Below are 12,104 nucleotides of genomic sequence, written 5' to 3'. Positions count from 1 at the left end.
CCCGGGCGCTCCCCCTCCCGCCCCCTCCCCGCCCCCCCGCCGCCTCCGCTCGCAGCCCGGGCGCGCAGCCTTCGCGGAGCGCACCGCCAGCCGAGCATCAGCCAGCCCGCGCGGGCCCCGAGCTGCCCGGGCCTCGCCCCCCGGGCGCTGCCCGCCGCCGAGCTTCTGGCCTCGAGGACGACTCGGCGGCGCCCCCCGAACTTCATCCGGAGGGGAGAAGCGGTCAGCGCGCGCGCGAGCGATGGACCCCGTGAGTCAGGTAGGGCGGACCTGGTCTGGACAGGGCGGCGGGGGCTGGGGGCCCTGCGGCCCCGGGAGGCGGGAAGGGCCGCGGCCCCCTCCTCACTCCTCTCCTCTCCTCTCCTCTCTCCCTCTCTCTCTCGCTCTCGTCCGTCCAAAGCTGGCCTCCGCGGGCACGTTCCGGGCGCTCAAGGAGCCCCTTGCCTTCCTGCGAGCCCTGGAACTGGTGAGTGCGCGCGGCGGGCGGGGCGCGGAGCCAGGTGCGGAGAGGTCGGGAGGGCGCGCGGCGCTCGCGCAGTCCGGTCCTGGGCACCCCCCCCCCCCGCCGCGCTGGCGGGCACCGGCCGGGGGCACCGCGCTCGGCGGCGGCCGTGCAGACGGGCTTTTGCAAGCGCTCCGAGGTGTCATCTCCCCTCCCGCGGGCGCCCTCGCCGGGGCTGCTGCCTGGAGCCTCCCCGGGAGATGGGGAGGTGGGGAGCGCAGCAGATGGAGGGGCCGCCGCTGCGCTCCCGGCCTCACCTGCGCTTCTGCGGGGGGTCGGAGGTGGAGGGGAGGGTGGCTAAGGGGCGTGGATTGAAGGGACTCTGTGAAGGCTGGGCCTTGCCTTGGCCAAGCTTGAAAGTTGCTCTTGGTGGGGACCGCTCCTTCGCCCGCCCGGCCCGGGACGCTGGAAGCGCTGCTGCGCTCAGTTGCCCTGCGGGAGCTCCGGCGAGGCGCCGCGAGGCTGTGAATGCGGTTGGTGGAGAGGGCAGGACGCCTTCCATCCCTGGTGTCATTCCTCTACCCCGGCCACTGCTCGAGGGCTCTCAGGATTTCCTCCAGAAGAGCCTCCCCCCAGCTCCCAGCCTTCTTTGCTTAGCTCTCTTCAGCCACTGGGCTCTCCGAAATTTTGTTACTCCTCTGTTTTGTCCCCGTTCAACAACAACAACAACAACAACAGCAAACCACTCTGACAGTCCTATGGCAACCTATTGATAAGGAGTGAGGCACAGTAGCAGTCGTTCATTGAGCAGTGCTAGTGCTGTCGGCTTAGATGATGGTTATTCAGAGTGAAATCTGCAGATCGCACATTCCTCTCTTGCTAGGAGCTTTGAGGAGCAGCCGGACCCATCTGCACAGGGAAGTTCAAAGCCCGTCATGTAGCATTAATCACAGGCCCTACCACTGACTAGCTGGGAAATTATATAAGAGCGTGCTCTGGCCTCCCAGATCTCAGCTCTAAAGGGCTAATGTCTGGCTTTGGCTACACGACTTGTGGTGCATGATGATCCACAGGGTAAGCACTTTTGCCTTGTTTATGAGCCTGCGTAAAAATGCACGAATATATCAATTTGACACATGTCAAGACAACATTTGGAAGCCTTGCACCTTGTTCTGGGATGGTCATCCTAAAACAGGTTTCCTCACAGCCGGGTTAAACAAAGCAAGCAGTGCTCACAGTCCATGAAACTTCCGGTTGGCTTTCTCAGAATTCTGCCCACATTCATTCATTTAGCCATTCAGTAAACAATCCCTGTGGAAGAGCAGAGGGTTTTTTTTTTTTTTTTTTTTTTTTTTAGTTTTTATTTATTTGTGATAGTCACAGAGAGAGAGAGAGAGAATGAGGCAGAGACACAGGCAGAGGGAGAAGCAGGCTCCATGCACCGGGAGCCTGATGCGGGATTCGATCCCGGGTCTCCAGGATCACGCCCTGGGCCAAAGGCAGGCGCCAAACCGCTGCGCCACCCAGGGATCCCGAGCAGAGGTTTCTGATGAAAGTAATAGCTCCACTGCCAAACCATTGTCTCTCAAAACAAGATTCAAAGAGTTGACATCATTTTCTGATATCTTTTATTGTCTTAGGTTGTCACTTACCTGACACATTAATTTGTATTCTTTTCAGCCCTCTGACAACATCATGCCACTGCTCACCACACAGCCTCTACTGACATACTTCAAAGTAGTTAAGCCTGGACGAATTTGTTTAAAATGCAGACTTCTGGACATTAACTCAAAATATTGGGAAGGTGTATACCCAGGAATCTGCATTTTAAGCAAGCACCCTAGATAACCTATCCACTTTAAGATTGGAGGACCACCACCATAAGCTATCCAGGTTCCCTCCAAAACTCAAGAGCCCTTTTAACCTTCACGCTCTTGCTATTTCTTTTCATACTCACGCCATAAGCCTAGAAAAAGTGTTTGTCTTTTAACTTCAGTTTAAATGTTACCTTCCTGAAGTTCTCTCTCACATTTGTTCCTTTCCCCTTTCTCTTCCCAAAATGGAATGATTCAGCCCATTCTTTGGGCTTCTATTACATTTTACTCATGAGAATTTATCACACTGCATTACAGTTGTTTTTTTCTTGATGTGTGTGTATGTGTGTGTGTGCGAGAGAGAACATTTATTACACCTAAAATATTTCTAGTCTTTTCCTTCTTCTAGGTCTCTGAGGTTCTAAGGTGGAAGAGCTTTTGCTTGCAAATCGGTGATTAGCTTCTCATTTATGGAAGAGAACCTGAATAAGGGATAAGGGACACACACACACACCCCCAAAAAAACCAAACCCTTAAAAATTCATTTAAGTTAGTTGATCTACCTTTTAAAAGAGCTAAGGTAGAGAAATGAGAGAGACAAGAGGTTCATTACTGAGAATGTTTAATAAAGTGGAGAGAGAGAAGGAAAATGTGTTACGTGTATGCATTGGTGTGAGGAACCACTCTGAGGCATCTTTTCTGTAGAAAATGGTGACAATGAGAGAGTGATCTTTTAGATAGCAGGAAATTTGTTCTGTTTGTCTCTGTGTTCCCCACTAGTGCCTTCCATAGAGCTTGGTTAACAGTAAGTGATCAGCAAAAGTTGTAAATTGATCATGACATAACATGCACAACACCCCCCTTTCTCCTTTTCTAATGAGAGCAGCTTTAAATTGGTACTCTTTAAAGTCTTTGAACTATAATCCTTTTGTTTTTTTGTATTTATGCTGTAGAAATAAAAGTGTATGTAAAGATATATGTTCAAGGATATTGACTGCAACATCATTTGTAGAGGAAAGAACTGGAAACAGTAAGTCCATTAATAGGAAAATGGTTACTGTATGGTTCATACATGTTGTGGAATATTATGCTGCCATTAAAAATAATGAGTTAAATTAATATGTATTGACCTAGAGGTCAGTATATGTAATTGTCTTTGATAAAACTGTCAAGTGCAAAAATATGGGTTTCATTCCTAATACTTGGTAAATTGTTAAATGGAAAAAGGTGGCTTTTATTCTTTTAATCAACAATTTATTCAATCACATTTCAAACTGACATGTAGATCGTAAAACCATGTTTGTAAAAATAGAAAAAGGGGTGCCTGGGTGGCTCAGCCAGCTAACCATATGACTCTTGATTTTGATTCAGGTCATGATCTCAGGGTTGTGAGATGGAGCCTCACTTAGGGCTCTGTGCTCAGCAGGGAGTCCGATTTTCCGTCTCTCTTCCTCTCCCTCTGCCCCTTCCCCTGCTCACATTTGCACATGTGTATATGCTCTCTCTCTCTCTCATCAATAATTTTTTAAAAATCTTTTAAGAAACAAAAAAAGGGAAATATGGTTGTGTGTGTGTGTGTGTGTGTGTCAGAAAGAGAGAGTGATTTGTCTGCGCATAGAGAAAAACATAAATATATACTACTGAACTGTTAAAATTGATTTTTTCCAAAAAGTGTAATTTGAGATGCAGTGAGGAGAGGAGAGGGTAAAAAAAAGCTATGGTATGCGGGAAGAATCATAGACATATCATTTGTCCACAGTTGGACACATGAGTAATTTTAAAAAATAACTCATATTTTGAATGATTTCCTATGGATTGACCATATGAAGTGGTATTACTTCTAAAGACATCCTCTGCTTTTGGATTTATATAACCTTAGAGAGGAAATGCATTGTATTTATGTGCACTTTGCTTAGGAAAGGCTCATGGATATAGTAGATTGGAAGTTTAACGTATAAAAGTCAAGCCTTCAGGGAAAAGTTGTAGCCAACTTAAAGACTTTGAGGCAAAACTCCCAGTTCTTAGCCTCTACTTAAATGAGGTCAGGGAATTCTCACTATCTGTTGAGTCAAACCCCAAATTTAGGACATAGCACCGATTTCAATGGTTTGTTTCATTTATTCCCTGTTGATAGTATTCTATCCAGCAAATCTCTTAAAACATTATTTGGAAATGGTAAAAAAAAAAATTAAATTTACCCTATTTCTTCAACTTACTCTGAAACACTAAGTTGGTAGAGTCCTACCTTCCACCAATCACTAATTTTGCTATTTCAATTCTTTGCCAGTAGGAGGACTTCAGTCTTCCTCTTCTTCTTTTTTTCCTTTTAAAAAATACTGTCAGCACATTTTTTCTTCTACCATTTACAAGACTGAATATACATTTTGGATTTATGTGTAATGGAATGTGGGAATGGCAACACATTTATATCATCCAGGACCAGAATTGGTGCAGATGTAAGATCATCAAAAGGACTTCAACTCAGTAAATGATATTTGGCATTGTCCTCTAATAACATGATGCTGCAGGTCCAGATTCTGTCCCTCTGGAAATAACTGCTAAGTCAAATTGCCTGATTCTTCTAATTCCTATTCTTTGACATCCATCTCAAATTTTACCATACCATTTCTGCAGCAACCTAAACCTTGCATTTCCATTCTGTTTTTCCTTTCTGCCTTCCCAAAGGAGATCAGCTAACCCAAAGATGCAGTGTGTCTGACACATGAGTTGTAGGGCTACTACTTTATTTAAATGAAGGTACCTGCTTTGTATAATCTTCATCCTTGAATCTAAGTTCTAAACTAAGTTTTCCAAACAAACATCATTCTGCTTACTTGATATTAATAACATTTATAATGTTATTGATAATAACAAAATAAAGCAATAACATAATTCATATAATATAATATATCACCATTTTAAATCCTTAATGAGAAAAGTAAGAAGAACTATCTTTCTCATGCAAGTTTCATATGAGGGACTATATTTCAGTGCTTTCAATACATCATCATGTCAAATCTATATGAGTAACATTTCCATTTCACTGTGAAGCTCAGAGATGTTAACTAACTCATCAAGAACAAAATTGTAGGAAATGGCAAAGCCAAGATTTGAGCACTCTCACTCCAAACTGTCTTCTCTTAAATGATACACATTTTTGCTTCCTTCAGTGTGGCAGGCACCTGCTATACCTTATCCTTAAGCCTCAAAGAAACGTTAAAAGGCAGATACTATCCTATTTTGCAGTATTTATCTCACCCACTAAGATATATTTTTGAAGCCTTTTCTGAAAATGCCAAGGAATATTTATTTGCCTTTAGAGATGAACACAACACATATCAGTTATCTTTTATATTGTTTTATTTTCTATTACTTATTAATTAACCAAGTAGAGTAGGTTCTAATTAAAAATTAGTATTTGTTCATTTAAAATATGTAAAAAAGACTATGATTATAAAGCCAATAATTTAATCTCATTTTATGCTCTTTTTTTTCTATTTTCTTAAAAAAATCTGTTTGCATGAGTCAGACAACTCTTTTTTTTTCTAAGTATAAACAAGACAGAGAATTCTAACATACAAGTTATTTAAATTATGAACAGCAATCTGTCATTGGGGTCTGATGTAATTTCTTTTTTTTTTTTGTAATTTCAAAAGCTACATTAATGTGGATTTAATTATAACTTTCTAGCCTCTCAATTAGTGACAAAATCATATGCAATTGGAATATGAATCAATAAATACATTTTTCATAAAAGAGCAGCTAACTCCCCAGTATGCTAATGGATTCATCACTTAATGCATTTCCAAATTTATTAAGACAGTTGGTGTTTGGCCCCACAAATACAGAAACAAAGTGAAACATATACTTATGGTTTTTGAATCCTGATTTTAGTCTTCACTAGCATGGTAATCCTGGACAAGTTATTTAACTTCACGAGGCTTCATTTTTCGCATCTATAGATTGAATTGATAATGGCTTCTCTTTCAGAGGATTACCATAATGATTAAGTAACTTAATGAAAGTAAACCTCTTTACATAGTGCCTGGGCTATAAAAAGTGCTCAACAAATTATGAAGGTACTGGTGATGATGATGATGATGATGATGATAATTATTTGGGTGATTCTGGGAATGATGAAGAAGAAGAAAGTAAAAGTCCATCAGAAGGTAATTTAGAACATTTTGGCAATCTCTTCGAAGTTAGGGTTTTGGCAAAATTCTGAAGTAGAAAATCTATATTCACCTTGCATGTATTTCTTGGAGCCCCTTTATCTATATACCATCCACGGTTGTTTTGTTTTGTTTTGTTTTGCTAGTTTCTTCCATAGCATAAATGACTCTGGGGACTTGCCCTTGGAGTATCTGCATTTCAAAGAACATTGCAGAGAGGCCACTGTTGAACCTAAAGGTAGAGGTCTCATGAAAGAATTGCAGGCACTTGGTTCTCAGGAGTTTTTTTGTTGTGGTGCAGGGAGAGACTTTTCCTAATTTTTCTCAAATCATAATCTATAGAAATTGCTTATTTTGGAATAGCTGCATGTATCCAACTGAATTATCCAGGTTGTAGATGAAAGTCCTTACAGGATCAACCTCAGGAACTTACTTACCACACCCTAATACTCAGCTACACCTGGCACTTGGGGGTCTCCCAGATAGGAACAGGGTAGCAATCCAGCCCTCATGTTCAAGTAGAGGCATTATTCTTAGTTCTGTCCAGACACACAGAACTGTACCTCTTCATGATACACACAAGAAAAAAAGGGTCATGTGTTAATAGAAAGAAAAATCTCTAAAAAGTGTGTAGAGAACCATGACTTTCCTTTGAGTCTTCAACTTCTACAGGCATATATTTGACTTAATATATAGCCATATTTGTAATTATTTGTAATTATTCTTATTCATTCAGTTAGCTTAACCTTTCTTTGAAAACCTCAGTTTTCTCACCTAAATATTGGGGACAGTGTCCCTTGCAGTATTGTAAACTTTAAGTGAGATCAAGCTTGTAAAACACTTTGTAAACTTAAATGTCTTCCAAAAGTAAAGATAATTGTGATCATGATGAAGTCATGATAAAGAAATGTTTTTTTCTAATCTAAGTGACTCTGGACACCTTATGATAATTGCCCTCATGTGAAGCTTGAGACATGAAGTGGGAGTGCCTTATCTTTGCTTCCAGAGTGGCTGAGTCCTTCCCAGCCACCAATACCCTCTAAGCCTCTGCCTCAGTCTCTCTGATCTTTTTGGAACTCATAAGAAGAAAATGGTGCTGCCAGTTGAAGCTGATGCCTCATCAAATATGGGGAAGGTCCATCCTCACCCTTTTTAGCTCTCATGCTGAAATCCAGTTTCTTGCTCTGTACACATTTCACATTTCTTAGATGTTTTGGAGGACTGGTGATGGTTTCTTGCTGATTTGATGGACTTTTGCACATGCTTCTTCCTCTGGATATAATACTGCCTTTCACTTCTCACCCAGCCCCAGTTAGCTGGCATATTCCTCTTGTCCCTTCAGGTGTCATCTTAGATGTCACTTATTTTGGAAGGACACCTCTGAGTAGGCAGGTGTTGCCAGAAGTCAGCTTCCTAATGGCTCCCTGAGCACATTCTTTAATGACTTGTTTGCATTTTAGTTTTACAGCCATACTAAATGCTCCATGAAGACAAAAATATCATTTGTCTTATTCATCAGTACATTCTAAGTATCTAACACAGTGCTCGACACATAGTAAGAACAACTCCAGGGACACTTACAAATCCCATCAAAACATCAGGTAATAGGTCCTCAGTGAGTAATAGTTGAAGGAAGAAGGAGGAAGAAGAGAAGGAGGGGAGAGAATAAAGACTGAATACACGAATGTTTGAGAACACATTGGACGTAGTGTAATTTCCCCTTCATGATCTTCATTGTGAAGACAAATCGTGAGAACTATAGAAATAATTGTTTCGCTATTACTCTTCGTTGTGGAGGAGAGTGACTCACATAAGTTGACCCAACTATAAAAGGAAAGAGGGCAGTTGTAGGCATACTCACTGTACAATAAAGGAGGTGAGTTCTTACAGCAATTAAAGTGTGAGAACTGAAAAATGCACAGGTCTCATGTCTTGGGTTCAAAGCAGTGAGCAGTGAGTCCCATTATTGTGTTCTGACCACTGTCCTGTTCGCTCCCCTTGTGTGTTCCCTTTCTCTTCTTTTCCTGATTCTAATCTTTTCATGATTCTAATATAATATCCTAAGAGAAAGAATGTGACTGGCTCAGCTAATAATTTTTTCAATGTGGACACAACTATCAGCCCCAGGCCACATCAGGTTATGCATTGGCTGCCCATGGATCAAATGCCCACCACTAGCTCTGTCGTATCCTGAATAAAAGGATCAGGAGCTTCAAAACATGTCTTCTGAGATTGTTCTTTCAGGGGAGGAGTGGGAGGGATATTTCTTGCAATCATGAGCACATTAGGCACAGCGAGAGGTTTACATGTCTGGTGGAAGAATAAATGATTTTTTTTTCATAAGTACATCTTTGATTAAGGTAGCACTAGCAGTTTTCTCAAGGAGAAGGTATTGCACCTTTGAGATCTAGGACCAACCTCCCTGGAATTCTCTGTGATGAGATCATTTGGTGGATTCACATTGATGATGTTATTTTAGGGGTGTACCTTTGGCCCTTCAACACACAGGGCCCATGAGCTTGTGCCATCTAGTTCATCACCTCTTCCTGAAAGGAATGATGAGGTTTTGCCTGTGATTAAATAATCCATTTTCAAAGGAAAATGTATTCCTTCAAACCACATGCCCTTCATCTGTATTCATATATTGGTAGGTTAATTGAGCTCTGGCCCTTCATGTTAGAAGACTATTTACTACAATAATTATTTCCTGTGTTTATTCATGTCATAGAAAACAGGAACACACTAATGTGTATTTCTTTTTAGTTTAACATTCTTACCCCAATTAAACTTTTTGTCCTGAATATATGCTAATGAAAGAGTCATTGGTTTGCCTGGTGTGATAGGTGCTGTTTGAGGGAGGAGAGGAGAGGAGTTGGTTTGACAAGCAGAATCACCATGAAGAAAGGCAGCATGGGGCTTTAGGGAGCATGGGCTTTGGAATGAGCCTTATTCAAGAAAACTGCTCTTCTTTCCAGCCATTGAAGTGGAGCTGACTACACAATCATACTGCTCCTTGCGGTCCTCAGACATCAAAGAAAGGACACAAGAGTCATGTCTTTTGGTTGCCAGTAAGGTTAAGTAAGATAATGTTTGCAAAACTCCCAGCAGAATGTCTGGTCCATACTCAGGCTCCCTGCTTGTATCTAAGGAAGAGATTGTTAAACATGATGATATGTTATCGACAAATGTATTTAACGTTCTAGCACAGTATAAAGTTTGCTCAATTTATTATTGCGTATCATTTTTCATTCTGTTATTATCTCTCCATTGGGAGAACATTGTGAGATGATCATAAAACATATACGAGTAATATGAATACTAATACATAGAGACAAGCACTTTACTAAGTGCTGTACATGGATTATTTCATTTAATCTCATCATCACCTTTGAAGGACCAAGCAATAACTCCTTTTGACAGATGAAGAAACTGAGGACTCAAGAGATCAAGCGACTTGCCTGAAGTTATTCCGCTAGTAAGTGATAGAGCTAGGATTTGAACCCAGCCAATTGGATGCCAGACTCTTTCATCTTAATCATTTATCCATGTTACCTTGCGTTAATGGTGACAACTCATTTCTCCCAGCTCTTGAAATTAAATGATTTCTCCAGTGAATATGGTAGGAACAATATATATCACTCCTTTTAAAGTCATGTCTTCTCAATCCCAATTCTGTTCCCTTTTCACTCTCATGCTGCCAGAACGCAAACAAAATTTCAATGCCCCCATAATGACTAGGAATATCCAAATTCATTCAGGAACTCTTTGACTCCTCAAAAATACTCCTATTCCCTGATAAATTATGTTGATCTTGTGTATCTTTTCTAACAAAATCTATATTCACTGATCTATTGTATAAAGAAATTCAAGGTCAGGAATGTGTTGTGAAAACATGCTTGTGAAGGTTCTGTAGAATTGAGAATGGATCTGGATATTTAGCAAGATGCAAACACCTAAATTATTTTTTAGATGCCTGATAAATTCCTCAAGTCAAACAAATTCCATCATGAATACAGAAGGAACAAATGAATTTTGTCTGCCTTTTGTGTGTCTCTGTGTATGTGAGCTGCCATTCTTTGGATTTGTTGTTTTGAAAGATTTATGTGCCAAACAAAAAGACATACCCCCTATGGCTTTAACAAGAAGTGCTCACATTTCCATCTGGTCTACCATGAGACTGCCTGGCTGTGCTCTCATGCCCTTAATTTACCTGATGGTTTTGCCTACACCTGATAGATAGTTGGCATTCCCCCTGGGCTCCTTCCTGAAGCTGGGATCCAGAAGAATTGAGAAAGCAGAAAGGTTAGATTGGAAGAAAGAGTGATACCAGGAAATTACTAGGCACAAACCCATGATCTGAGTGAAGAATGAAGTTCCCAGGAGATATTTAAACTGGAAAATGGGATAGGTGAATGAGGAGGGATTATGATGATGATACAGAGTGTGTTGGCTTTAGAGCCACAAGCTTGGGTTCAATAACAGAATTTGGGTATGTTCACGGGCAAATCAATTTTACTGAACTTCTAATTTCTAGGGATTTTACCTACATCAAAAATATGTTTACATGATAAAAATGAATTAATACCTGAAAAGCTTTGGATGAATCCCTTCATCTCCTTGAGCTATAGAATAGCGATAATATCCATAACACAATACTTTGGAATAAAACGAGCCAATATGCATGAAAGTTCCTATCAGAAGACTCAATAAATGTTGACCATTGCTGACTCCAGAAAACAAAAGCTCAGGTAGCCGAGGCATCTTTCCTGTAAGGGCCATGTCTGATGTGTTACCTTTAATGTTCATCTCTAGCTGCAGCTGTTTGAGGAAAGGGGGGAAGGCTTATTTGCATGTTTCATAATTCTCTACTAGAATTTATATAAGAACTTTTGTTGCCAGAACCACCTTGCAAATTCTATTTAAGAAACAGTTGAAAGCAAAAGCACAATTATTATATATGAATTTGAAATTTATCTTAAAAGACATGTACTTCATTGGTTAAAAAAAGAGTATATGTAAAATTGTTAGTGGTATTTAACTATTCTAGGGGAAACCACTAAGTTTACCAGCCACAGCAGGTGAATTTGACGTGTAAATATTATACTTTCTCTCCTTTTAAAATTATTTTAAATTGTTGGCTTGTATGTGTGTGTCTTTTAATGTCTGGCTTTATTTGCTACATTTCCCTCATTTGGTAACGGAAAGAATACTTGGATTTGACTGTCCGTTCATGACTGACAAGCTATGTGACCTTGGACATGTTACTTATCCTCTCTGGTCCTTTCATATTTATATCAGTGAAAATCATAACTAGCAGGCAGAACTACTGTGTTCATTAAATGAGATAACATTTGCAAAGAGTGATGACACATAGCAAACATTCAATGCATTCTTATTTTCTTTCCTTCCTTCCCCCAGAATATGTTTTATTGCTGATGTATAGAAATAATAAATTGGAAAATTCGCAAGGGTGAATTTTTTTCTAGACTTTCCTAGATATTTTGCCTCTCTCCCTCCTTCTCTTTCACATCTCTCTCTCTCTCTCATACATGGATGCATGCATTCTTTATACTGAAGGCCGTAAAGATTAGGTCCACATAACCCAAATGAGTTTGAGTGGGATAGTAAAATTTGGCAGGTGTGATTGGCAGGGAAAGAATGATTAGACTGGACTGT

The 12,104-nt window shown here is 40.8% G+C and overlaps 1 protein-coding gene across 1 annotated transcript in view; it reads left to right on the top strand.

Annotated features, from left to right (window-relative positions):
* Positions 1-75: 75 nt before the first annotated feature.
* SYNPR (synaptoporin) overlaps positions 76-12,104 on the top strand; it is a 291,170-nt gene continuing 279,141 nt past the window's right edge. Inside the window, exons 1-2 of the mRNA XM_077858229.1 lie at positions 76-259; positions 401-466. Coding sequence (XP_077714355.1) covers positions 242-259; positions 401-466 — 84 coding nt within the window. The 5' untranslated portion in view covers positions 76-241. The remainder of the gene's footprint in view (positions 260-400; positions 467-12,104) is intronic.

This window comes from Canis aureus, chromosome 19 (genome assembly GCF_053574225.1).
Source record: "Canis aureus isolate CA01 chromosome 19, VMU_Caureus_v.1.0, whole genome shotgun sequence".
Classification (NCBI taxonomy): domain Eukaryota; kingdom Metazoa; phylum Chordata; class Mammalia; order Carnivora; family Canidae; genus Canis; species Canis aureus.
The sequence above is the reverse complement of the archived record's forward strand: the minus strand, read 5'-3'. Positions and strand labels throughout refer to the sequence as shown.